Genomic DNA, 26515 nt, shown 5'->3' with positions numbered 1-26515 from the left:
AAGATGGAAAACTTTATGTTATGTGTATTTTACCACAATTGAAAAACTTTGACAACAAAAATGAAAACCAGATCTAGGTCTGCATTGTCCCATAGGGTAGCCACATTACTTATACAAATGAAACATAGGCCAGATTTTGACGATTTAGCACCAGTGAAGGAATGGAAAAGGTCTCAGTCTCATAAGTAATTTTTATAGTGATTACACATTGACAATTTTTTTTCTATAATGGGTCAAAAAAAATATTTTCGGTTACTTTCACCTGTTTCTTTTTGCTTTCTTTAGTGTGGCTACTACAAAATGGAGAATGATATTTGTGTTCATCATTATGTGTCTGTTGCATAGCATTGCTCCAAATCAAAATCTACCAATATATTTTTTTAAAATAGCTTTTATATTTCACTTTCCTTACACAAATACTATCGCTTGCAGAATGAAAAACAACGTAGAGCCCCTTGGGACCAGAGAGCCTATCCTAAGCTTGAAAATTTTAAAGATTTTATTTATTTGTCAGAGAGAAAGAGAGAGCACAAGCAGGGGGAGCGGCAGGCAGAGGGAGAGGGAGAAGCAGGTTTCCCGCAGAGCAGGGAGCCCGATGCGGGACTTGATCCCAGGACCCTGGGATCATGACCTGAGCCGAAGGCAGACTCTTTATCGACTGAGCCACCCAGGCGCCCCAGTTTGGAAACATTTAAAACACAAGGAAGTATTTATTCTGAGCCCTCAGAGGCATATAAGCAGAGGCAGAGATCCCATTGTTGGGTGAAGGGGACTCAAGAACAGCTAGGTGGTGATCCTGGTCCAAGATTTCTGGGCTCACATCATGATGCCCCAACCCCTAGAGTGACATTTTGGCCTCGGGGGTGTCTTGGGGAAATGAATTCTTCACACTTCCGTTTTCTGGCCACTAAATTTAGATGATACAAAATATCCCTTTCCAGCTTCACTTAGATTTTATGAGAATCAATGAACTAGTGCCTGAAATATTCTGGTTCCTCAAAATGGAAACCTCACAGAGAAGCAACGCCAGGCGATTTCCCGTTCCCTACCATTCCCTAGTGGGTAGTAACCAGTAAACACCCAGTGGGATGTTAGATGACCTGCTGTCCTGCAGGAATGCCACCTTGCTGCCCACTGGGGAAAAAAACAAAAGGTCCCCACTTGACCGAGCAACCCCCCAAGGTGGTCTTTGGGAAGTCAAGAGACTGACTCTTCCCTGCCCCAGTTCGGAAGTAGCAGCTTTCCTAATCCAGCAGCAGTGTTGTCTGCCAAGTTCAGATCCCATCCATCCCCACTCCCCCTGCCTGTGGCACAGACTTGCCTTGATTCGGATCTAGAGATGGTTCTCATGCAGGAAATCCAGGAACGGCCCGAGGCTTCACACAGCAATCAGATTGGCTAGCCTAACTGCTAGTAGCGACCAGTAATTGCTTTTCTCCCCATTTTTGTTATTTCTATAACTGTCATCATTATTAGGCACTAATCTCAGAAAGGGTCCTGCACTCTTTGGTTACCTGTGGCCAGCTCCTCTGTTTTCATTTCAGGATGGACTATTCAGAACATTTCTTTATGCTTTGGTGCATAGATTTGCCATCACTGAAATATGGCCAGGGTTGATATGCTCTTTAATTTGACCTCTTTTTTTTTCTTAGAACAAAGGCAGAGTTAGATCAAGAAGCCCTGATCAGTGGCAATCTGGCTACGGAAGCAAACTTAATCATCCTGGATATGCAGGAGAACATTATCCAGGTGAGGACACACACCTGGTCTGTTCGACATGTTTACTGGAATTTAATAAGGAATTCTTTATAGATAATTGTGAAAGAAATGTGATCCCAAAATGCGCCCCCCCCCCCTTTTTTTTTTTTTTACCATTTACAATAGTGTTCACCTTACAAATTCCAGAGATACTCAACATTCTCCTGGCTTCTTTGACTCACTGCTCACTTAGGTGCTTGACGAGGTGACCCTCGTGGTTAAATCTGTCAAGTGTGTACCAAGTGTAGGGCATAGACGGTGGCTTGTGGCTGATGATCTAGAAGAGGGATGGTAGCTAGGGTTTTTGTTTTGGTTTTTGTTTTTTTTTTTGATGGGCCAACTCCAGTTGAATTAAAGTTGACATCTAGTATGGGAGCGAAGGTGATGACTGGACTAGGTGGAAAAGGTGCTAGGTCTGAATAATGAGGTCTACTTTGGACACTGACTGGTGAAGGAAAGTTACTTGTACCATGAATTTGCCATCCCTGCTGCAGAAAAGCGTAGTGCCGCCGTGAACATTGCAGTAAGACAATTTACCATACTGATTTTATCTCCTAAGTGAGTGTTTCCAAAAATTCCCAAGAAGTCTAGGTCATAATGGGGTTTTGGCTAACCTGAGAAATGAGTCCCTCCATGTTTCCAGCGAGAAATCATTTATTCGGGTAGATCCAGTGTTGCTTTTTGGAGCTAGGAAGAGAAATATTGTTGAAACCCGGGAAAACCTTAGTTATCCTACTTTTAGGCGGTCTAAAATCAAAGTAATTGTTATAGAAACATAAAGACAAAAAGTGTGTGGCGTCTTTGATATCTTAAACACTTGGCATCCTATTGATTATATCTCTATCCCTCACTGCTTTGACTGCTATGGACTTACCAGTTCTCAAAATGTTTTTTTTTTCCCCAAAGAAATGGCACTTACTGTCATTCTCTTTGGTGGTATTAGTCTTGCTGTTCTGTTTAGAAACCCTGCTGCCATCAGGCAGCCCCTTTTATACTGGGAGGCTGACAACTGTGTTTTGGAAGCCCACAAGGAAAGCTGCGCCTTCTATATAAAGAAGGAGCATTCCAAGAGCTGTTGTCTGGGGTGGGAGGATGGGGTGCCTTATAACTTAGTTTAGCAGCCCGGAATTGGGCATAAATCCCAAATCATTTGGGAGTTTTGGAATAAAGTCATTTGGAAATAGGTCTTCAGCTGTTGTGGTAATGGATGACGTGTGTGGGGTGGCCAAATCCTGAAGATCTTAGACTGAGAGAGATGGAATGTCAGCATCGCTGTGCTAATTGTCAAGAGCGCCGACTTGTGTCCTTCACCCCTCTGCTCCCTGGCACAGGGATTCAGTGACGCTGTTCTTCCGTTCCCCTCAGGCAAGCTCGGCTCTGGACTGTAAAGACAGCCTGCTGGGAGGTGTTCTAAGGGTCCTGGTGAATTCTCTGAGCTGCGATCAGAGCACCACCTACCTGACTCACTGCTTTGCGACACTCCGGGCTCTCATTGCCAAGGTAAACATGGGATGCTTGTTTTCTTACTCCTAATTAAGAGGTGGGAATCTCATCTGGCTTCACACTTCTCCCATCAGGTGCCCCCAAACCCACACAGCGCGGTATTTAGTGACATCAAGGTAAAGGTCTTAAGTCTCCCTAAGAATAAAGCAGATGCCCTGATTTTTTGAGAACTCACCATTAAGAACAACAGTGGCTCTCACACTTGAAATGTGGATGGAATATAGACATTTGACATGGCCACTCACTGGAGACATGAGGGCAAAACCAGCTGAGCACCTTTACCTTTCACCCTTTCCGATACCGCATCTGGGTAAGCTTAATGTCCTGAACATGATGCCCATCAGTAAGTCTTGCAAAATGCCTTGTCATGAAATGAGAGAAGATTTAGAAGTAAATTTCTCATAGCCTGAAGAATATAGATTTTCCTTACATCAAGTCGTCTAATGCAGTTTACTTTCTCCCCCTGGATTGGAAAGCTCTCAGTCGGTACCTTCTTAACGGGATCTTTTACATTTTTTAAGTTTATTTATTTATTTAAGTAATCTCTACACTCAACATGGGGCTCAAACTCACAACCCAGAGATCAAGAGTTGCATGCTTTTCCAACTGAGCCAGCCAGGAGCCCCGGGATCACTTACATTTACAAAGTAGAATTCTCCTGCTCTCCCCACTCAGGATTATTTTCTCTTTCTTTTCTTTCTTTCTTTTTTTTTTTTTTTAAGATTTTATTTATTTTTTGACAGAGAGAGCGAGAGAGGGAACACAAGCAGGGGGAGTGGGAGAGGGAGAAGCAGGCTTCCCACTGAGCAGGGAGCCTTATGTGGGGCTCGATCCCAGCACCCTGGGATCATGACCTGAGCCGAAGGCAGACGCTTAACGACTGAGCACCCAGGCACCCCTATTTTCTCTTTCTTAGTCACCAGTAATTTCCAGGGGGCTCAGTAAACGCAGGATCATTCCTGCAGAGAGGTGGCTTTGCCGGTGAATGCAGCCTGGCTAACGATGCGGTGAATTACGCAGCCCTGATCTTAGTTGTGCAGTTCATAATTAGCTCTTAGGTCGACTCCGTTGCTTCCATTCATCTTCTGACTCAAGGAGCTCATTATCTTTATGGAGCAGTGCATGAACTCTTCTGGGCTGTCTGCTTGTCCCAGCAGACATTGCCCATTTCAACAGGCATCCAGTCCAGAAAAAAAATACGGAAGTGCCCAGGGATGCCTCACGGGCTCTGTGTCTCTCCTAGTTCGGGGATTTGCTGTTTGAGGAGGAGGTGGAACAGTGTGCGGACCTGTGTCAGCGAGTCTTACACCATTGCAGCAGCAGTGTGGACAGCACCCGGAGCCAAGCCTGTGCCACCCTCTACCTGCTCATGAGGTTCAGTTGCGGAGCCACCAGTGTAAGAGCTCACACCGGCGGGGTGACCCAGAGTTGGTAGAGAAAGTCAGTGCAAAGCACTGGGTGAGGAGAAGTTTGCGGGATCGCCATTTCCTTCCGTCCCGTGTGAAGGAGACAATGGATGCTGTAGATAGATGGCAGCTCTTGAGTTTGCAACCAGAAGTGAAGATGGAGACTGATGAATGCCATGGTTTCCATCTGTGTGTTTCAAGGACAAGTGAATGAATATAAGTAGATTAAAAGTTGTCCTCTGTGGGGAAAAATACAGCAGGCAGGTTAAGAATTCAGAAGCATTTGTCTTGTTGCCAAATTCTGATTGAATGGTACCAGACTGACCTGCGGAGGAGAATTTGAATGATCAGTATTATCTGAATTTTAATCAAAGCTTTGCAGCCTTTGGATTTATGCTTTATTTCAGAAGAGTTAACCTTTGCTTTAGTTTATCTAGATTTTAGTTTATTTAGATTTATCTAGATTTTCGTTTATCTAGATTATTTACATTTGTGGTTATGTTAACGAGCATGCCCAAGAGATCTTAAAAGATAAATTGGCCCATGGGAGAAAGACAGGGTCCTCACCATATGTTAGGCATAACTATTGAAAATATTCAGGACATTTTCTCGGGGGCCCCCAGGATAACGATATTTTTCCATAGGGCGAGAAGGGAAGGAGAAACAGAAAGTCACTGCCTGTCCAGGGTCCAGAATCTCAGAAGGCGTGGCCATGGGGATACTGTTCCTTTGTCCAGTTAAAGTCAAGTCCCAAGAAGAGGAATCTTGGTTCAAAAGGATCCGTCTTTGAGACCCAACTTTGTAGGACGCTCCCAGCCTTACAGCATGGAGGGCATCCAGTCCTCAATGAAAATTTAAAGGGAGCTGACAGATTTATGTCAGAGCAATATCCATTTAAACCATTTAAACAATGATATGAATCTTGTGCAAAGTAGAGCTCACATTTCATTGAGAGGAAAGGAAACGGTTGAGACGGGGTAAAAGAAAACATTGGGGAGCTCCTGGTGTCTGGCTCCGCTGCCTTCCATTAGCTGCTCGCTGAGTGTCTCTTACTTGGTCCATCTTTCCCTCTTCCTGACGCAGAACTTTGCAAGAGTGAAGATGCAAGTAATCATGTCTCTGGCATCTTTGGTGGGCAAAGCACCAGACTTTAACGAGGAGTACCTGAGAAGATCCTTGAGGACGATCTTGGCCTACGCAGAAGAGGACACAGCCATGCAGGCCACTCCTTTCCCCACCCAGGTAAGCTGAGGAGCATGCCTTACCTCATGCACAGGTTCGGGATCAGCCAGGTATAAACTTGTGTGTATATATGTGTGTGTGTATACTGTGTATCCATGTAACACATATAACATATAATTATATAACAGTTCTATGTTATACATAAAATATATAAGTATTAATAACATACATAAAATACATAAATATTAATGTTAATATAAATATAAGTAATATAAAACATTTATATTAAAAATAAAATATACAAAATAGGTAAATATTAATAAATATTAATATAAAATATATTTTATAAATAAATATAAATATATAAATATGTATACACGTATTTAATATCTAGCACACTGTATATTATATATAATATATAGCACACACACACACGTGCATAATATATAGCACACTATATATATATAATATATATAACATAAGCTGAAGTCCTAAGCTGCCTCCTATTTGGTATAAAAAGCCCGGTTGTTCCAGAGTACCGTTGAGGCCTCTTCCAGGTTGCAAATAAGTGAAACTAAGCTCAAGTTAAACAAAAAGAGGGAAGATAGTATAAGGATTCGGGGCTAATTCATGGAGCCCAAGGGCCAACTCACATCTGAGCCTCCGAAGCACATGGACCTGCAAAGATGAAGGCCACGGAGGGTCCATCCAGGCTCCCCTCCACCTGCAAGTTCTGTTCCCAGAGAGCAGCCCACCCATGGCTGTCCCGTGCCCTTCCAGTGCAGCCCTAGCTGGTTACCATGGATGACAAAGCCAGGATTGTTTAGAGGTGTACACTTTTTTGCAGGTGGAGGAACTTCTCTGCAATCTGAACAGCATCTTATATGACACGGTGAAAATGAGGGAATTTCAGGAAGATCCCGAGATGCTTATGGATCTCATGTACAGGTAAGCTTTTCTGATAAAATCAAAGGGTGTCAGTTGAGGGTCTAGGGTTTGTCACTGTGGAGGTCTTGTTAGTGTCATTATTATAGGCCATGTGGGTACACTGTTGTGGATGACATCCAAAAGCATATATAGAAATGGGTAGAAATTAATCATTCAGAGTGAGTTGATTCATGTACACCTTTTTAGAAATATCCCCCTAATTTAAACTGAGGTATCTTTCACAACAGTATCTTCTACTTACCAGAGAATGAGAGAAAAGAACTATCTATTATCATATGAATTATTTCCTATATTTTTTCCAGTTATATTCAGATTTACATGTACCGTTTTATTTAGAAATCATATTTTACTTAATAGTTTGAAACTTTGTCTTATGGTCCTTGTTTGGGAGAAACTACTTAGAGAAATAAATTGGTTCTGATGTGATGTCATAGACGGGTCGTACTTTTGTCTTGTTATTATTCTGAGAGAAAGGAAAGAAAAGGGAGAAAATTGCTAGAGATCCATTACAATAGACCTCATTTGATTGGGCCTTTTTCTTCCCCATAAAACTTTAAGTAAATGCTATTTCTTGAGGTCCAGCACATGCTACCTGTGATATAAAAACAACCGGACTGATAAATATTTGCTTTTTCCTCTCATTTTCTGAACAGGTGGGGAAAACCTCTAAGGGCGGGCGGGGGTATTCTTGCAGGTGGGGGGAAGTGGCCACGCACAGTAGAACAGTGTCATTAACCAGCTGTCCTTGAAACTTTCTCATTCTGCCTTCAGAATTGCCAAGAGTTACCAGACCTCTCCTGATCTGCGGCTGACCTGGCTCCAGAACATGGCCGAGAAACACACCAAGAAGAAATGCTACACGGAGGCCGCCATGTGCCTGGTGCACGCGGCAGCCTTAGTGGCCGAGTACCTGAGCATGCTGGAGGACCACAGCTACCTGCCCGTGGGCAGTGTCAGCTTTCAGGTGGGGAGCTAATGCAGCTTTTCCTGGGGAGCAGTGGTTCTCAACGGGGGGCGGGCTTGCCTCCCAGCCCAGAAGGCATCTGACGATCTCTGGAGACATTTCTGGTTGTTACAACCAGGGATCGGCTCCCACCGCAAAGAGTTATCTGGCCTCAAATGTCAATAGTGCCAAGGTTGAAAGAAATCTTCTTTAGTGTATTATATTTGCCTCTTCTAATTGCTTTACTATCTTGTTTTTTTAAATTATTTACAATAAATGTAGAGTTGATAGCCACTCTAGGCATTCCCAAACACTCAGATCCATGATTTCATTTGACCTTCCCCATCCACCAGTGAAGCAGGCAGATAGGCAACGTACTCTGACTCCTACTTTACAGATAACAAAACTGAGAGAGCAGTTTTTCTAAGGTTATTTAAACTCTTTCTCAAAGACTCGGAGTTGGCACAGGACACTGAAAACTGAGAAAGTATTTTCCAGACACTAGAGAAATGATTTCCCACATGATCCATTCCTTTGATCACATGCCCCAACTCTGTAGCGTCCCACACCTCAGTCCCAAAGCAAGGAAGAACCGCGTGGACCTGGGAAAGGCAAAAGGGAGCTGAAGCAGTACTTTCTTAGGATAAGCTAAATATTGCCCACAGTTAGCAAAGGGTCTAGCAGGTCTGAAAATTGGCTCAGGCTAGGATGCTCATTGGCCACTTGGATAGCTTTTGCTGAATAGTTTAATACAGTCTTTAGAGAAAATAAAAGTTTTATGAGTCTTTTTGTAAGAGAGACATAATCTGCAGCCATGACTCTTCTTGAATCCACAAACAGTCCAGTAATAGAGCCCTTTTCAAGCCAGATTCACAGTCATTTGTAAGTGCTTGTATTATCCTTGTTTCAATCTATATGACTGATTTTATAAAAGGCTTTTTTTTTTTTCAGTCTTGTTCTTCAGCACAATTTTGTGATGGCTATGTGAACCAGAGGGAGAGGACAATTCAGAGTAGCTTCCCCAGGCTTTGGGAAGAAGTCACTGGAACCATTGCTGGGGGGGGGGGGGGGGGGGGGGCTTCTGATTCCCTAGAACTCTGTTCACCTGTGCACCTGTCTGCTTATTATTAAGCCCTCCTTTTTTACGGCTTTCAGTAACAATAATATTTATTCTAACATTTCATCCTCAGCAAATCGCTTCTCTTCTCAATTCAGAAATGTGTGTTATAAAGGCCAAAAATGAAATTCTTATCCAAAAAGCATAAAAATATCACATCTGATTTTCATTTGCATAATAGTGAAGGAAGTTACAAAAGTCATTTTAGATGTATCTGCTGCTTTCATCACATTTATTTTGGCTGTTTGATATTATCAAGGATAAAATTTTTTTTTTTTTAGACATTTTTTCAATTTTGTTTTACTTCACATACATGCATATATATTTAATTATAAATATATATCGGGTGGATAAACTTGTTCACAATAAACTGCAGACATTGTGACACCTCACCTTAAATATTTCAGCATGTGTCTCTTACTAAAAGGATATTTTCCCACATAATCACAGGGCTTTATTCTGCCAATAATTCTCTAGTTCCATGTGATACCAACTCTGGAGTCAGATTTCTTCAGGAACAATCGTGGTTCACATATTACATTTGGTTATATCTCTTTAAATCTAGAATAAAGGGATAAAATATTTTAAGTGCTACTCTTTCAATTCCCAGAAAATCTTTGGGTTTTTTACTTAATGTTGAATCATATTATCCTCTTTCCATGCTTCATTAACTGAACTATTTCTTGTCATTCTTTTATGCCTTTTTCACAGCTGCTATATTCTATTTGATATTTATCACTTAAGTATTAATGGCATTTCATTATCGACTCTCATGTTTGGTAAGCTTGAGAATTCTAATTTCGCCTAGAATTCATTTGATTTGCTTATAATAAGCCATGCCAAGGCGAGATAGAATAGTTATTCTAGAACCAACAGGAAGACTCCACATTGTCCCCATAGGGGAGCATTGAGCTCTATTTTTCATGTATCTATAGATCCATTCATTTATTCTTCTAGATGATATTCATTGAGCACTTACTGTGTCCTCGTGAACTTTACCTTCTAGCCAGGGAGAGCGACATCATCTAACTATTCTATTCCTTATTCAATTACAATTATGATAAATGCTGTAAGAAAGAGGTACAAGATGCCGTGTTTATAATCTGACCTAACCTGGGGGTCGTGGGAAGCTCAGAAGGACCAGGAAGGTGAAGGGGGAGGCAGAAGGAATTGTGGAGTATCAGGTCTTCATGATACACAAAACATGGTGAGGTAGGTGTTCTTGGCTACGGAAGAGAAGCCAAATTATGTTGTTGCTTTTGAGCCAGTTCTTTTCCCTCAAAGGAGACATAACAAATCTTTTTTGGAGATGTATACTTGCAAGTGACAATACCAAACCTAGACTGACCTAGGGTAGAAATGGAATTTCGGCACCTGCCGAACTGGAAGGAGAGGCCCAAACCGTGCCATCGGACCTCGGTGTTGTCACCACTTCCTGTCTCTGCTTTCCCTTAGGTCGACTTCATCCTGCACGGGCTTCCCATGCTCACCGAGAAGTATTTAGGTTTATGCCTTCCCAGGTTCAAGACCAGGAGACCAGAGCGATGGCTCATTTCTAGCAGTTGCAGAGAAAGTCTCACTGCATCTTACTGGGTGTGACAGGGTCATGTGCTCGGCCCTGAGCCAATCAGAGTGGCCAGAGAAATGGAATGCTCTGATTGGCTGGGCCAGAGTGGGGGTCCACACCTGGACTTGTGGATGGTTTCCCAGGAGGTCTTACTCTGCAAAAGGATGAGGGACTTCTGGACAGCATTAACAGCACATGTTCAGAGTTGATTTCTCAAATGCTGTGTGCTTTAGCTTTCAACCTTGTTCTGCGCCAATAAAATTGAATTTTTGGAAAAGAATTATAAACTGGAGATAAATAAATCTGTGCAAGGAAAATAACTTTGAGGCCACTGAATTCCAAGGCACTGAGATCGTTGAAATTCTGTGCCCCAGACTGCAGTGTTTCTTGCACAAATGTAGATACGGATACATTCTCAGATACTGCTGTGACTTTTACCTCCCTGATTCTGAAGCCAGGAAAGTCGGCCAGAATCCTTTTTCTCTGGTTGCAGCTAATAAAGCTTCATTACTTCAGAGCTGTTCCTCTACCTGTAGAAAATTACATACAATTCTCATAGTACTCATTTCTTGAGTTATTAGATTCTTTCAGCTGAATCCCTTGGACTTTCTCTTATTTCCAGTTTGGAAACATCACAATAGAAAGGCCAGGTTTGGAAAAAAGACTGGCCACAAGAGAGTCTGAGCATCTCATATATTCCTCAAAATACATTACAGCCTTGGATGTGAAGATAAGAGGACTGTGACAGCTCTTTTCCTTGATTGCCAAGGTTGATGTGCTTGATCTTGCTAGCCAAGCCAGGAAGCAGATGTTTTTACTTCCCAAGCCAACTCTAGTCAGTTGGTAGTGGTTGACTGGAGTGCTACACTAAGAAGAATTTTGAGAATACAGTTGACCCTTAAACAACATGGAGATACAACCCCCCACCCAGTCAAAAACCCACAGATAACTTTAACTTCCCCCAAAACTTTACTAATAGCCTACTGTTGAGCAGACACTTCAGTGGTAACATAAACAGTTGATTCACCTGTGTTTCGTATGCTAGGTGTATAATATATTGTATTCTTACAATAATACCTAACTTTTCCTTAATATCTTTGGTATTTCTAAACTACACGATTTCTGAGTTTTTCAAATTGTTGCAAATCTCAAAAAATTTTTCCAATATATTTTTTAATTTGATTTTATTTAAATTCAGTTAATTAGCATATAGTGTACTCTTAGTTTCAGAGTCCAGTATATTTTTGAAAATGCGTACAAGTGGACCTGTGCAATTCCAACCTGTGTTGTTCAAGGATCGACTGTGTATCCAAACTTCAGGGGAAACGGTGCTATAATTGATTAGTTATGCCTGTTACGAGTGTAGGAATGGGAAAGAGTGGCATGCGTGCTACCTATTTGCAGTCTCTAAGCTGGGAAGATGTCCCATTGCTTTTATGCTCCTTATGCATTTCTTCCACAACTCTGAGACAGGCTGAAAAAAAAAAAGATTCTTAACACATTAAAAGTATGAGAGTCACTGCAAGGGCCAGAGCTGGGGTGAGGCCAGAGGCACCTAAGGGGCAGAATGTAAGGAAGCGCTCACTCCTAGGGTCAAGCAAATTCAGAGTCATCACTTACTGAGATTGGATGGACCCTGAGATTGAATGCCTCTCTAAAGGTTGTGCCCTCGGTTTCTCACTTGGTTCACCCTAGCCTGGGCCCTGGTTATTGCACTCTCTGCTGGAGACTTTATTATTATTTTAAGATTTAATTTATTTATTTGACAGAGAGAGACACAGTGAGAGAGGGAACACAAGCAGGGGGAGTGGGAGAGGGAGAAGCAGGCTTCCCGCTGAGCAGGGAGCCCGATGCGGGGCTTGATCCCAGGACCCGGGGATTGTGACCTGAGCCAAAGGCAGACGCTTAATGACTGAGACACCCAGGCGCCCCTCTGCTGGAGACTTTAAACTCTATGGTTTGTGTAAAGGAAAAGCTTGAAAAAGAGAACAAAATGGGAGACAACAACAGTAATGGTTGCATTGCCATCAACATGGCTGCCAAAAAGACATTTTCATTGGCTATTATCGTATAACATGGCTGCTCACCTGAAGATCAGGTCGGTAGCAGCACACCTCCGAGGGTCGCTGGGCGGCTGAAACAGGGAATCTGCTTAGCTGTTAGTTGGTCTTTGCCTTTGAAAAACCATGACCCCTGCTGGATGTCCCATAGGGTTATTTCATGACAGTAATTCAGTTGTTCTTACATTGAGGTAAGTGTCCCTTTATGTATGTCCTCAAGGTCAAAAAGAAAAGAAAATTGTAAGTTTTGAAGACCAGTTGCTCAGTGTATCCTTTCAAAATAAATGGCAACCAGGGCGTCTTGTGGGTGGAATTAGAGACATTTTCTAATCACAGGCTCTCTGAGGATCTTCAAACGTGGGCTGGCTCAGTGCCCCATCTTGGGTTCCTCTGGTACCTTTTGTTAGTCCGGTTCCCCTGTTCTCCGGGCTTATCCTGGGATCTCTTTCAGAACATTTCTTCCAACGTGCTGGAGGAGTCTGCAGTCTCTGATGACACCTTGTCACCCGATGAGGACGGTGTGTGCTCGGGCCGATACTTCACCGAGAGTGGCCTGGTGGGCCTCCTAGAGCACGCAGCTGAACTCTTCAGCACGGTCAGTGCTCGCAGGGGTCCTGGGGCCTCCGCGGTGGGCCGAACCCCCAGCACTGTGAATGCCAGTCTTACCCCGAGCCAGGCACACCTCCTGCTGGGCTGTGTGGGGTGGGGGGGCAGAGGGTGGCCCCAGATGACTTTGATGTATGCAAATTGTGTCAGGTCTGGAGGGAGCTGAGAAAGCCTTTCATCACTGCAGTATTCTGGTCTTCATGGCAGGCTTTTTGGCTGGGCAGCAGTTATACCGTATTATTTCCATTTACTAGGGGGTAAATTAGGCCACAGAGAGGTGAAATGGCTTGCCCAGGGTTATACCACAAATGATGAGGCATGTTCTCACTCCCTCATTTTCCCTCTCATGGAGAAAAGTATTGGGGTGGAGCCACTGGGAAGGGAGGGAGGGAAGAGATGGACCAGCTGCCTTTCTGACGACTGGGTAGTCCTCAGGATTGGCGCAAACCAGGCCCAGCTGAGAGAACTATGGGAGGGCAAACCACTGAGACTCCCCTCATTTGCCTTATCTGGGTCTACACACTTCAGATAAGATAGAATAGGTAGATTAAGTCAGTGAGATTCAGGGCAGTAGAGAAAGTCTGTTGCCCATTTTCATGTTAATAATCGCACTCCTCCCACCAGTTTTAAGCCAAGTAAATATCTAATACTTCACTATATTTAGCTGATCCAATTTTATGTTCATCCTTATGGTTTTCTTTCTTTTTTACCTTTCATTTCCAAGTTTCCTACCCTACGACCTCTATGTATTTTTTGTTTTAACTATCTTTTCTTTTTTCTGCTTTCCATTTCAGGATTCAGAGAAAGTACAGTATACTTCCATTTTTCCTAAAATTCAAGAAAATGAACTAGTTAGAATCTTACCAATTCCTTTTAGGCAAGCATTGAACATCTGGCTAAGCGTGACCCCAGATGACATTTAATGATGCTGAAGCTGCCTTCCTGAATAGTTACTAGTCCCTGCTGCCAATCTGCTGTTTTTATTCCTTAGAAACCCTTTTGCCCACTTAACATCATCATATAGGACCATTTAGCGTGTGTCTAGTTCCGTTTGTGTGCTCTGGCCATCCCAGAGAAGCTGAGACATCACTCCTGCTCTGTAAAATATTGTGGTGCCCATAACTGATCCATTCTCCAGCACATAATGAACTCTGGATGCTCTTCTTAACTTTCCACTGGATTAAATTCTTGTTGATTTTCTTCTTTTTCTAAGGGAGGATTGTACGAGACAGTTAATGAAGTCTACAAGCTGGTCATTCCCATCCTGGAAGCACACAGAGACTTCCGGAAGCTGACCTCCACCCACGACAAGCTACAGAAGGCTTTTGACAGCATCATCAGCAAGGTATCTGGGGAGTCTGGCCAGCAAGTCCTTTTACCTGGCAGCATGTGGCCCTGTCCCAGAGATCCTTAGCCCTGCTTCCTCTCTAGCGAGCGATTTGCCTTGAGCACTTCATTGCTGTAGCTCTTGCCTACCCAATGGAGAGGGGCTGGGAATAAGGCAGAGGACCAGAGGTCAGACAGTTCCGACTGGAAGAAAGCACCTTGAATGACTTTACAACCAGGAAATGTGAGGATTTTTAAAGTTCACTTCAAAGAAATCCTAGAAATCTTCCGTGGCATTTTTTTTTTTTAATTATTTCCAAAGTTTCTTCCATAAACGTTACATTTTTTTAAAGGCTTGATTTCGGTTTATGTTAGCTATAGGAATAAAATGCTGTGTAACACAATAACAAAAGAATCCTGCCCTTTACGAGCCTATAGATCCTCACGAATGACCTAACTAAAGAGAGGTTTTCTTATTTTGCTCACTAGGGTCACAAGAGAATGTTTGGGACCTACTTCCGAGTTGGGTTCTATGGATCCAAATTTGGGGATTTAGATGAGCAGGAATTTGTTTACAAAGAGCCTGCTATTACCAAGCTTCCTGAGATCTCTCACAGACTAGAGGTAAGAAAAGCGCTCGACTCCATATACTTCACAAAAGCAAGTTAGAATGGGTCATTGCCAAAAAAAGAGTTATGGATTCGTCATTGATCTGTATAAAAATTTGTCCACATTGCATTTTTAATATGAAGGTATTAGGTGAGATCATAAGGTAAAGCATGATTTGGAGAGTTTTCTCCTAAGATTCTGTATTTGCTTGTCAAAGTGTAAATTTATAGGGTGAGTATTTATTTTCAAGGCTACCCAAAAGTCAGTCGTTGTCATGTGCTTTCCTATCACTCTTGAAATTTTAGTAATAGTTTTTCAGCCTTAAGATTATCACCTTGATTTTGAATCCTGCCAAATTACTGAGTTATCCCTAGAAAGTGTTGTGGCCATCCTTTTGGTATCACTAGACAACACATCCCACTTCTGACACACAGATGTTCACAGTAGCCATGCCTTGAGCTGGGGCATGGTGAGCTTTTCCTGCTGAGCTGGTCCAAGGAGCCCTCCTGTGGATTATCAGAGTCAGTGTCCCGTCTCGTAGGCTGGAAGCCCCAACTCCAACCTGCTGTCTACACTTGATCCATAGTGTCACAGAAAAGAAGCAGCATGTTCCTAGAGGAAAGGATGGAGAAGCAGGAAACAGCCCAGAGAAAAGTGAGAAAAGCAGACACAGAAAGGGCCAAGCACTAAGAACTCAGGATGAAAGTCAAGGGATGTCCTCCAGACAGAACCCTCGCAGGCAGAGTACCTGGGGACCCCAAAGTGCTGACACTTAATTCAAGATTCATTCCTTATGCCTGCTTGTCATTGCTTCGAATTTATGCTTCTTCATAGCTGTAAAACTTAAAACACTTTAGTTGCCAAATGGCTCCTTATGCTATCCATCTCTGGAAAAGAAGAGACTTTAATTCCTACTGGACTCAAAGAAGCCATGGCAGAGAGTGGTTGAGTAACTTGTCCAAAGTCATTCAGCTCATGAGAAGGAAAACCAGCAATTGACCCCAAGCCACTTGGTTCCCTATTATGTTTCTCCAACGTGGGACTAGAAGTGTGTGTTTTGTCTTCTTGTGAAATGTGGTTCGTCACATTCTGGGAAGCCTAGTGACCTCCAAGCTCCTAGGGTACAAAAGACAAGAAGTAAATTCTGCCATTCCCCTGGAGCTGCTTCCGGAAAGATGAAGACATTGGTTGAGTTAGAGGTCAAGCACACTTATTTTAGGGAAGCATCCATCAGTTTGCAATGCTGCACTTCCTTATATTTTTATTTTTGTCTCCAGAAATGCTAACTTGCCTCATTAGCTGAGAAGGACTTCCAATAATCAATGAGCAAATTCTTCCTTAAGCTTGTTCCAAACTTACTCAACTTTTAAGACACAAAGAGTTGCATTATATTAAAATAGTCTTTGTAATCTGTTGGTTCTTCTTGCCTAGGGATTTTATGGCCAGTGTTTCGGTGAGGAATTTGTAGAAGTGATAAAAGACTCTGCTCCTGTGAACAAAACCAAGTTGGATCCTAACAAGGTATGGGGAAGTTTGCAGAAAGTCACCCTCAGGCTCCGATTCCCTTCATTCTACCCCCCAAAACACAAAATGTTCTCCTCTGTCTGGGCTCTCAAAGTCACTTTGGTGTAGCCAAACTTTTTTGTCGAGGGTTCAACTATTATATGGTTAGATCTTAAACCATATTCCAAGGCAGGAACCATAAGAGCTACCATTTATTAAACACCAGCTGTGTACCCGGCACTGCATCGGGCCCTTTGGGTACATCATCTCCTTTATCCACCAAGAGCCCTTTGAAATAGGTGTGGTTATTCCTATTTCACAGATGAGAAAACTGAGGTACAAAACTGTCAAGCAACTTTCCAGGATCATGCAGGTGTCCAAGCCAGGACCCAAGCTCAGGGTCTGTCCTCCTCAAACCCATCCTCCTGATCACTGTTCTCTATTGCCTTTCTATGCAAAGTTTTACACTCAACTTCAAACATGTTGAAAAGATGCAAACTTCTCACTGCCAGTGCTTAGTGGCACCCTGCTTTAGGCTGCAGGAATTTCTTCCAGCCAGGTGCAAGGCCCCCGTGACGTTGGGGGAATGATGGGCAGGGCTTGGACCTCAGCGACCTCCCTTGTCACAGGAGGGCGTATTCTGTCCCATCCCCGGCTGGGTGTGACGCATCCAGCGTGGACACTCTCCACCCCGAGCCAGCGGCAGGGGCTCAGGCCTCCACAGCCCTGCCCTCTCGTCCGACACCAGCCTCAGGCCACCCCCACGTCTGACCAAATGGTTACTAATTTGGGGGTTCCCGCGGCAGCCCTCAGGTTAAGGAATTCACTAGAGTGACTCACCGACCTCAGGGAAGTACCTTATGACAATGACAGTTTTATGATAAAGGGTACACAGAAGGCAAGGTCTGGGAAGGACCCTAGCGCTTCCATGCCCTCTCCTTGTGAATCAGGGCACGTCCCCCAGCCTCCCCCTTGCCCAGCAGGTCTATATATTCACCTGTCAGGAAGCTCCACAGAGTCTTGGTGTCCACAGTTTAATGTCCAGGCATGATTGATTAACTTGTGGGCCACATTACTGAACTCAAGTCTCCAGCCCCTGCCTCCCCGCCCTGGTTGAGCCCAAAGTCAGCCCCGACTCCCAACCCTCTAATACGTGCTTGGTCTTTTGGGTGACCGCCCCCATCCTGGGACCCACCAAGCTTGGGTCACCTCATTAACATAACAAAGACGCTCCTATCCCTCAGGGCATTCCATGGGTTTTGGAAGCTGCGTGCTAGCAAATGCAAAGACTAAATATATTCCTTAGCGTATCACGGAGGCCGGGGGGGGGGGGGGACTGGGGAGGCTGTCCTCCTGCTCAGCCCACCTCATAGATGTGTACATGAGACTGTGTAAGCTGCTGGGAATAATGCAAGTTCAAGGTATTTATGAAACACTAGGGCCCAGAGGAGCATTTGCCATCTGGCAGGCCTGGAAAGTGCAGAGTCCAAACTCTTCCCTCAGTTCTGTCCTCCAGGATGTTAAGGAGATGATGCAAGTAGGGAGGAATTGACCAAATGCAAGTTTGTTTTTCTCCAGATTTTGAAAGACTTGCTCACTTCACACATCTTCCCTAGCCCAGGCCTGCGGTGGTAAGTGTGGTAGGAGCTGAGCAAGGCTTCGACAGAGGTGTCAGAGGTCCTTGGATGATAGGCGTGCACGGCACATGCCACGGAGAGTCACCATTGTCCCCAGTGACATCCCTGACACATGGTGCACTTGTGCCCTCTTCTAAAATGCCCAAGGCCGGTGCTGAGAGTTTTAAATGAGAAGCCAAACCCAGAATGACAGCAGGATTTCATCACACTAAATAGTGATTTATAGGCTGAGGTCAGTGTCGTCCCCCACCCTTTTCACTGGGTGGGTATTACAGAGCCTTTGGTCACTGTCATTCTTTTTTTTTTTTTTTTTTAAAGAGGCCTTCTTTCTTAATAAGTGCCCTTGTTCAGTGTGTGTGTGTGTGTGTGTGTGTGTGTGTGCGTGCGTGCGCGCGCCCGAGCACGTGCATGCATTTCTAAAGGAGGTACCTGCAGTGAAATTCACCTTTCTGATGTTGAATTCTCTGAGTTTTGACAAACAGGTGTCACCACCACCAGGAAGAGTTCCATCACCCCCAAATACCTCCCCATGCCTCTTCCTTCTGCTCTGAGCCCCTGACCATCATTGATCTGCCATCTGTCCCTGTAGTTTTTTGCCTTTTCCAGAAGGTCACATAAATGGAGCCCTAGACTAATAAGCGCAAGCTCATAGTCCTTTGAGTCTGGCTCTGTCACTGCGGACAGTGCATCTGAAATTCCTCCACGAGGTAGTCCTGCTCTTCCTCTGTCCCGCAGAGTCGTGTTCTGTCAACCGGCTGTTGTTTCTAGTTTTTGTCTATTATGAATTCTACTGCTGTAGACATCGTGTGCAAGGTTTTTGTGTGAATGTAAGTTTGCATTTCTCATGGATGCACACGTCAGAGCGGGATTGCGGGGTCATATGGCCAGTGTCATCTATCTGTGTAAGAAACAGCTAGCCTTATGTTAGAAGGGGCTGTCCCACTTTCCACTCCCACCATTGGTGTGTGAAAGTTCCAGCACCTCTCCGTCCCTGGCCGTGCTCAGGACTGTCACTTGCCTTCAGTCTGGCCATTCTAAGTGGGTAGCGGTCATGGGGGCTCCAAAAAGGAAAGCTTGTCTGTTCTGAACAGCAGTTCGTGAACTTTCGTACCAAGTTTCAGTTGGACCAGTGAGGTCAGCTTGGAGGGGCAGCTGGGAGACCTGACTTCACATGGGCACGCTGCCCTGTCCTTCTCGCCCACAGCCCTTCGTCTCCCTGCGGGGGCAAAGCAGGGATGGCCGACGTCTGGCCTGATGCGCTCAGCTTCTGTGGCTTTGGGGTGCACACAGGGTGGGGGCAGGGCGCTGTGTCCCAACATGCCTCCCCAGTGCATCCTGGGTGGTGGCTTGCAGACGAGCTCATCTCCTCCTTCCCCCACCTTTTCCCCCTCAGGCCTACATACAGATCACGTTTGTGGAGCCCTACTTTGATGAGTATGAGATGAAAGACAGGGTAACCTACTTTGAGAAGAATTTCAACCTGCGGAGGTTCATGTACACCACCCCCTTCACCCTGGAGGGGCGGCCCCGGGGAGAGCTGCATGAGCAGTACCGGCGGAACACCGTCCTGACCACCATGCACGCCTTCCCCTACATCAAGACCAGGATCAGCGTCATCCAGAAGGAAGAGGTAATGGCCCCTGGAGCCAACGGGCTCAGGACTGAGGTCACCACTGAGTGCCTGAGTCTCCCTCCCAGGATGACACTCACACCTCCTCCGAGCTCCTTCCTGGCAGACTGGAGAGAAAACCAAAAAAAGGGACACACTGGAAATATTATCGTGGTGGTCATTCTCTGACTGTCATGGCGCCAGGGAATCCCATTTAGGCAGCCGTGCGCTTCATAGCATTACTTTGTATTTAAATATTTTATATTTTGAAGTTGTATCTTTAACGTAAATAGAATGACCAAATTATAATATTTAACATGTTTATTTTCATGATATGCTTACTTGAAATATATATTTAAAATTTAAGTATTTTATATTGAATTTTTATATATTTGGAAGCTTACAGGTGATTCAGACAGAGTTGTTTTATTAGTTATTAGAGACGAGGAATAGCAAGCAAGTAGCCCCACAAGTTGGTGGTGAGCTGGAAGAAGGGCCCCTGCAAGATAGGCAAGGAGACCAACTGACTTCTAGTCCCAGATTCCTCCTGTGACATTGCTCAAGACACTTACTTTCATTCAGCTTTTCTCATCTATACACTGACAGCGAGGACCCCTTTCTCTTCTCTGGTTCTCTGTATAGTAGGAGACTTTGAATCCATTGTAAGAGGACTGATCAAGAAAGTGTCTCAAAACTAGACATAGTACAAACATTTTATTTTACTTTAAAATACGTATGTGGACATTTATTTGTCATTCAATTTATATAAGACCCCAGCCTTCCCTGTGATTTGGGGTTGGCGGGTCACAATTCAGCATTGTCTTTCTAGTATAAGCCCCACCCTTAATACAGTGTCCATAATTTTCCGTTTTTATTTCTATATAGCAGAGGAGGAGCTTAAAGATACTTGCTAAACAGTATGAGGACAGAGTCCTTCTGGATTTTCATGACTTGCTTGCCGCTAGCCTTTTACAATTGTCTTGCACACACCTAATATGGCAGGAATCTTTATAGCGACTCACTTTTGTGATATCTTGCCCCAGCATTCAGCTTCGTGTTCATAGAAACAGTTCTGTTTCTTTCCACACCCACAGTTCATCAGTTTGTGCATTATTTAATTAGATGAGGTCATTAAAATAACAAGCATAACAGGCATCATCAAGTCGGTGAACGCACAGAGCTGAGCTGTGAACGGATGCCTCATGGGGCAGGAGCAGAAGTGACTGAGCTCACTGCCCATTGGCTAGGGTGTCAGCAACCACATCAGAGAGCGAGCTTCACGGACATGAGAGAAATCCAGGCTGAGTGACTCAGTTAAGAGGAGGTTGGTTTAGAAGGCATCTATTATATTTCTTATTGTTTTAGACTTTTGAACACTAGGACAGGTAGGCATAGGACAGAAATAAACTCATGGTTCCAGTAAGAATCCCCACAGCATTTCTTGGCCATATCTCCCTTTCCTGAGAACCTCAGTGTGTTAGATCACTAGGACTGTTGTAACAAAGGACCACGGGCTGCATGGCTGACATGGCAGAAATGTATTGTCTCATAGTTCCGGAGGCTAGTGACCAAATTAAGACGTTGGCAAGGTTGGTTCCTTCTGAGGGCTGTGGGGGATGGATGTGTTCTGGGCTTCCCTCCTTGGCTTGTATATGATGATCTTCTTCCTGTGTCTTCACATTCTCTCCCTCGACATGTGTCTCTGTGTCCAAATTTCCTCTTCTTATAGGGACATCCATCATATAGGGCCCATCCTAATGACCTCTCTTTAACTTGATTACCTCTATAAAGACCCTATCTCAAGTAAGGTCACATTCTGAGGTACTGGGAATTAGGACTTCCAGTATATGAAGTGGGCGGGGGGGGAGGATAACTCCACCTACAACATTGAAGAAGGACCCTACCCCAAACCTGCAGAACTTGGCAACCAGGAGATTGACCCTTAAGCGGATTCTGTTAATCAGGAATTCATCTTCAGGGTGAGTTGGAGAGGGTACACATGATGCCAAAATCATGTGTTATGGCGGAAACAAAAATCTTGAGTGCTGTGCTTCTCATACCTTCTCCAATTATAAGTCAAGTAACTTGTTTAATAATTGGAAAGGAAACTTAACAGGTAGAAAGAACATGGATTTTGAATGTCGACATCATTGTGATCAAATTCTGAGCTCCCTCCTTACTACCCTGTGTCATTTGGTGGCACTTCCTGAACCTTACAAATCCCTCTTTGGATGTAGAATGGAGAGAATACGTAGGTTGTTTAAAGGAGTCCATGAGAAATGTCCACAAAGTTCCCCGAACACAGTAAGTGTTCAAGAAATGTTAGGCCTTTCCTTCCTCTTAATCTATCCAGAGTATTTTAAATACTCTGAAGGTATCCTTACCTGCTTCTTCAAATCCGGTCCGTCCTAGCCCCAGGTTTGTCCATGGCTTCCAAGACTAGACAATGACTTCCCTGCACTTCTGTCTTGTGTTCAGTTTGTTCTGACACCAATTGAAGTTGCCATTGAGGATATGAAGAAGAAGACCCTGCAGTTAGCGGTTGCCATTAACCAGGAGCCCCCTGATGCCAAGATGCTCCAGATGGTGTTGCAGGGCTCCGTCGGAGCTACTGTAAATCAGGTGAGCAAGACTGGCTGCCAGCAACTCCTCTGGTCCTTGTTACTTGGGTTTTCATGATATGTCTACACCTCCTTCCTTAAGGTTGATGAGGAGTCTGATCCACACATAAATGGTATCCCTGAACTTAGACCCAACACTTGTGAGGTTTAGAAGACTTTGAGGAGGGCTCTTCACATAACAACCGTGGTAGAAAAGAAGTCCCAGGGGCACATGGGTGGCTCAGTTGGTTAGGCCCCTGCCTTGGGCTCAGGTCCTGATCTCAGGGTCCTGGGATCGAGCCCTGCATTGGGCTCCCTGCTCAGCGGGGAATCTGCTTCTCCCTCTCCCTCTGCCCCTACTCCACTTATGCTCTCTCTCTCTCTCAAATAAATAAATAAAATCTTTAAAAAAAAGAAAAGAAAGAAAGAAAAGAAGTCCCAGACATGAGTAGACCATGTGTAAGGGGCACCATTTTCACAGAGAGGTCTTCACTTTGAGGCCAGACCTGGCAGCATGCTCCAGATCGGGCTCCTATTGCAGAGGGCTCAGTCATGCCCTATGTAGGCAAGGTTGTTGCAGAGCTTGAGGCCAATCTAAGAATGTCTGTAGGAGAGAAGGGAAAGGGTCTAGAACATGCAGCCCCTGGGTCAGTCACCAGACGAATCCAGCATGCCGGGGGCCTTGCCAGCCAGGAGTGACCAGGGACCAGGCTTCTTGGGGCACTTCAGACCAAACTGGATATTCTCAAACCCCTTAGAATCCTACTCCCAAACCCACATGTAACTAAACCAGTCTCAGATACAGGGAGGTGCTAGCCTCATGCTTTCTGTCCAGTGGGCATCCTTAATTTCAGATCCAGATCTGCTCTTGTCTACACCTCCACTCAAAAACCCAGTGAGTATCATGACTTTTTCCTCACTCACTGCACCTGGACTTCCCTGCAAAAATTGTGTCCAGATAATATCAAGGGAACAGAAATAGCACAGAGGAGAAATGACTATTATATTTCCAAGATCAGAAAATATTAGGAAGTTTTGCTTTAAGTCCCAATCCTTTAATGAAAATGCAAGACTTTGTGAGCCCGTAACCACGTACTGTGCGTATCTCTGACACAAGCCACCACTTACACAAAATGGTGCCACGACTAGGGCAACTAAATAAGTGGATATGAAAGGATGAATCAAGACAATCCTCAATTTTAGAAAAGCAACTCAGATCACATACCCTGTGATGCAGTAGTATTACCTTTACATACAAAGAAGAGCCTATTATTAGTAGAGCATTTGATTAAGAAGATACATTTGGGGGCACCTGGATGGCTCAGTCGTTAAGCATCTGCCTTCGGCTCAGGTCATGGTCTCCAGGTCCTGGGATTGAGCCCTGTGTCAGGCTTCCTGCTCAGCGGGGAGTCTGTCTCTCTCCCTCACCTGCCCCTCCCACTCCCACTCCTGCTCTCTCTCTCCCTCTCTCAAATAAATAAATAAAACCTTTTTTAAAAAAAGAAAATACATTTATACTTCTGAGTATTCTCCTAAATGTCCAGACTCCTAAGAAATCAAAGTTTCCTGAGAAGTTCAGTACCTTCCTTGATTTTTTTGTTTTGGTCACACTACCTACAGAATTAAACGTCCAAACTCAAAAGTCAATCCAAGATTTTCTCCCAAGTAATTTAATTTTCTTTCCAATGTCATATTGTTCTGTTCCTTTTTCCATCAGGGACCACTGGAAGTAGCCCAAGTGTTCTTGGCCGAAATTCCAGCTGACCCAAAGCTCTATCGACATCACAACAAGCTGAGATTATGCTTTAAGGAATTCATAATGCGGTAAGACGGAATATGGCTGGGAAGGCAGCAGAGCAGTGGTTCTCAGAGAGGGGTCCCCAGACCAGCAGCTAGGACATCACCTGAGAACTTGCTAGAAAGGCCAGTTCTCGGGCACCAACCAGGCCTACGGAATCAGAATTTCCAGAGGTGGATGCCGGCAGTCTGGGTTTTAACAAGCCCTCTGGGGATTCTGATGCACCCTCACGCCTGGGAACCCCTGCAGCAGACCAGCCTTGTGTGTACTATTAAGTAACCGACATTCAAACCGTAACGTGCTTTCGTGTTTATCGTCTTGTGTGCGCCTCACACATCAAACCGGTATTACCACCAGCCTCATTTTGCCAAAAGGGGAAACAGAGGTTTGGAGATGGGAAATGATTTTGCCTGAGGTCACACAGCTAGTTAGTAGGAGAGCTGAGTTCAAATCCAGAGCTTCTGAGCCACATAGCGCACATCTCCATTCGTGTGCTGACCGTCCACGATGCTTTCAAGTCCAAGAGGGTGTTGGCATTGGTTTTAGAAGTTTTAATATCACATGATAACTTATTTGTAGAATCTTAAGAATAGACCCTGCCTCACATTTGGTGAAGGCAATTCTAACGCTGGGCTTTTTCAAAAGTATCCTCTCTCCGGCAGTTCCCATCATCAGACAAGCTTCTGTGGGCTGGCATCAGGAGCGGCCCGTTCAGGCTGCATAGGAGCGGGTCTTTGAGCAAGGTCTTGCAAACTGTTGCAGTGCAGACGGGTACCGTGGGGTCTCCTGTGGCCCTAAAATGAATGTTTATGAAGGATGTGATGACCTTTTACCCATGACATCAGGAAAATGTGTACCAGTATTTCTTTTCAACCTTAGAGCAGCATATCAAGTGTAGGAATGACCTCACTTGGCAGCTGGGGAATAAAGGAGGCTAAAAGTGAAAGTTTGCTAAATTCACTGAAAACTCATCAGCGTGCCAGTGTTGGGTAAGACGAGAGCTCCCTCGTCTTCCACAGGCTCTGGTGAGAGGTCTGCAGACATGCTGTACACGGAGACCCGGTCTGTGGGCAAGCACCCATACACACACGGGGCACGTACGCAGAGATTACATTTATTAATAGTTTGGCGTTTGAATTGCTTCCTGTATTTGAAAGCAATTCTGACATTATACAAAAGCTGCATTTTGTTGAGAAAAGAGAGCATTTTTACAGAACAAAAAAACTAGGAAAATACTGGGGGAATTTTTAAAGATCTATTTCCTTTCCACTTATCTTCATTTAAAATTATTTCGGGGGACAGCTGGGTGGCTCATTCAGTTAAGCGCCTGGCTCTTGGTTTCTGCTCAGGTCATGATCTCAGGGTCCTGGGATTGAGACCCAAGTAAGGGTCCATCCTCAGTGGGGAGTCTGCTTCAGATTCTCTCTCCCTCTTCCTCTGCTCCTTCCCCTGGCTTGCTCACGCTCTCTCTCTAAGATAAATAAATCTTTAAAAAAAAAATAAAATGAAATAAAATAAGGTATGGTTGAAGGCCCCTGAAGTTGGCAGTGGCCTAGGCCTCCTTGGACCTCTGAAAGGACCTCTGAAATGTTTAAAGAGACAGTACGACCCGGGTACGGTATCAGTTGTGGGAAGACAGGAGCTCCCGGCAGCACCCCGAGGTGCATAAGTAAATACCAGCACAGTGCAGCATGCACTGCCCACTGCTGAGAGCGCAGGAAATACAGGGCTCCAGAGTTCAGAAAGGAACGGTCCATTAGAGGCTAGAAGGCTGGAGAAGCCTTCACTTAAACTTCGTCTTGAATATTTAGGTAGAACAAAGGGGGCGGTCAGAAGAGGGAGCCAGGCCTGGTAAAGCAACAGACCCTGAAAACCTCCGGGACGCCTCTGGGCTCCTCTGGGTCAGCAAGAGCAGTGTGTTCCCGGGAGTCTGCTAGGACAAGAGGAGAGACGAACGACAGCCAGATTGGCAGATGGGGCTCTGGACAGAACCGAATTGTAAAAGCAGGTTGGGGAAGAGCAGATGTGATTTGGTTCCCTAGTCTGTAAATCATACCCTCAAGACAGCAGGAGGCGAGGAGACCTTCCTTTCCCCCGATTGCTTAATTGCTTCTCAAGTCCCCTCAGCAAGTTGCAGGCTTTTAATGGCCAGAGTCAATATTTTGTCACATTATTTGCTGCCGGGTATTTCCTCCCGGCTCTCTGCTTCCAACAGCCAAGGTGACGCAAGAGGGGAAGATACTGGGGGGTGGACAGCTCTTGGGTTTCCCCGTGAGTGAGCTCCCGCTGCTTGGCAGACTGGGGCGGCAGGTTGATAAGCCCGGATTTCCAAGGTGAACATAA

General features: G+C 44.6%; 1 protein-coding gene across 2 annotated transcripts in view; it reads left to right on the top strand.

The window, feature by feature from the left end:
- Nucleotides 1-26515, top strand: part of DOCK8 (dedicator of cytokinesis 8) — a 220126-nt gene that overhangs the window by 182335 nt on the left and 11276 nt on the right. For both annotated transcript variants that reach the window (XM_032427435.1, XM_032427436.1), the window contains 13 exons: nucleotides 1653-1749; nucleotides 3124-3258; nucleotides 4505-4657; nucleotides 5751-5909; nucleotides 6697-6797; nucleotides 7569-7761; nucleotides 12936-13079; nucleotides 14304-14435; nucleotides 14906-15040; nucleotides 16457-16546; nucleotides 19559-19795; nucleotides 22253-22396; nucleotides 24092-24198. In XM_032427435.1, coding sequence (XP_032283326.1) covers nucleotides 1653-1749; nucleotides 3124-3258; nucleotides 4505-4657; nucleotides 5751-5909; nucleotides 6697-6797; nucleotides 7569-7761; nucleotides 12936-13079; nucleotides 14304-14435; nucleotides 14906-15040; nucleotides 16457-16546; nucleotides 19559-19795; nucleotides 22253-22396; nucleotides 24092-24198 — 1827 coding nt within the window. The remainder of the gene's footprint in view (nucleotides 1-1652; nucleotides 1750-3123; nucleotides 3259-4504; nucleotides 4658-5750; nucleotides 5910-6696; nucleotides 6798-7568; nucleotides 7762-12935; nucleotides 13080-14303; nucleotides 14436-14905; nucleotides 15041-16456; nucleotides 16547-19558; nucleotides 19796-22252; nucleotides 22397-24091; nucleotides 24199-26515) is intronic.

This window comes from Phoca vitulina, unplaced genomic scaffold (genome assembly GCF_004348235.1).
Source record: "Phoca vitulina isolate PV1807 unplaced genomic scaffold, GSC_HSeal_1.0 scaffold37, whole genome shotgun sequence".
Taxonomy (NCBI): domain Eukaryota; kingdom Metazoa; phylum Chordata; class Mammalia; order Carnivora; family Phocidae; genus Phoca; species Phoca vitulina.
This window is presented reverse-complemented; position numbering and strand designations above follow the sequence as displayed.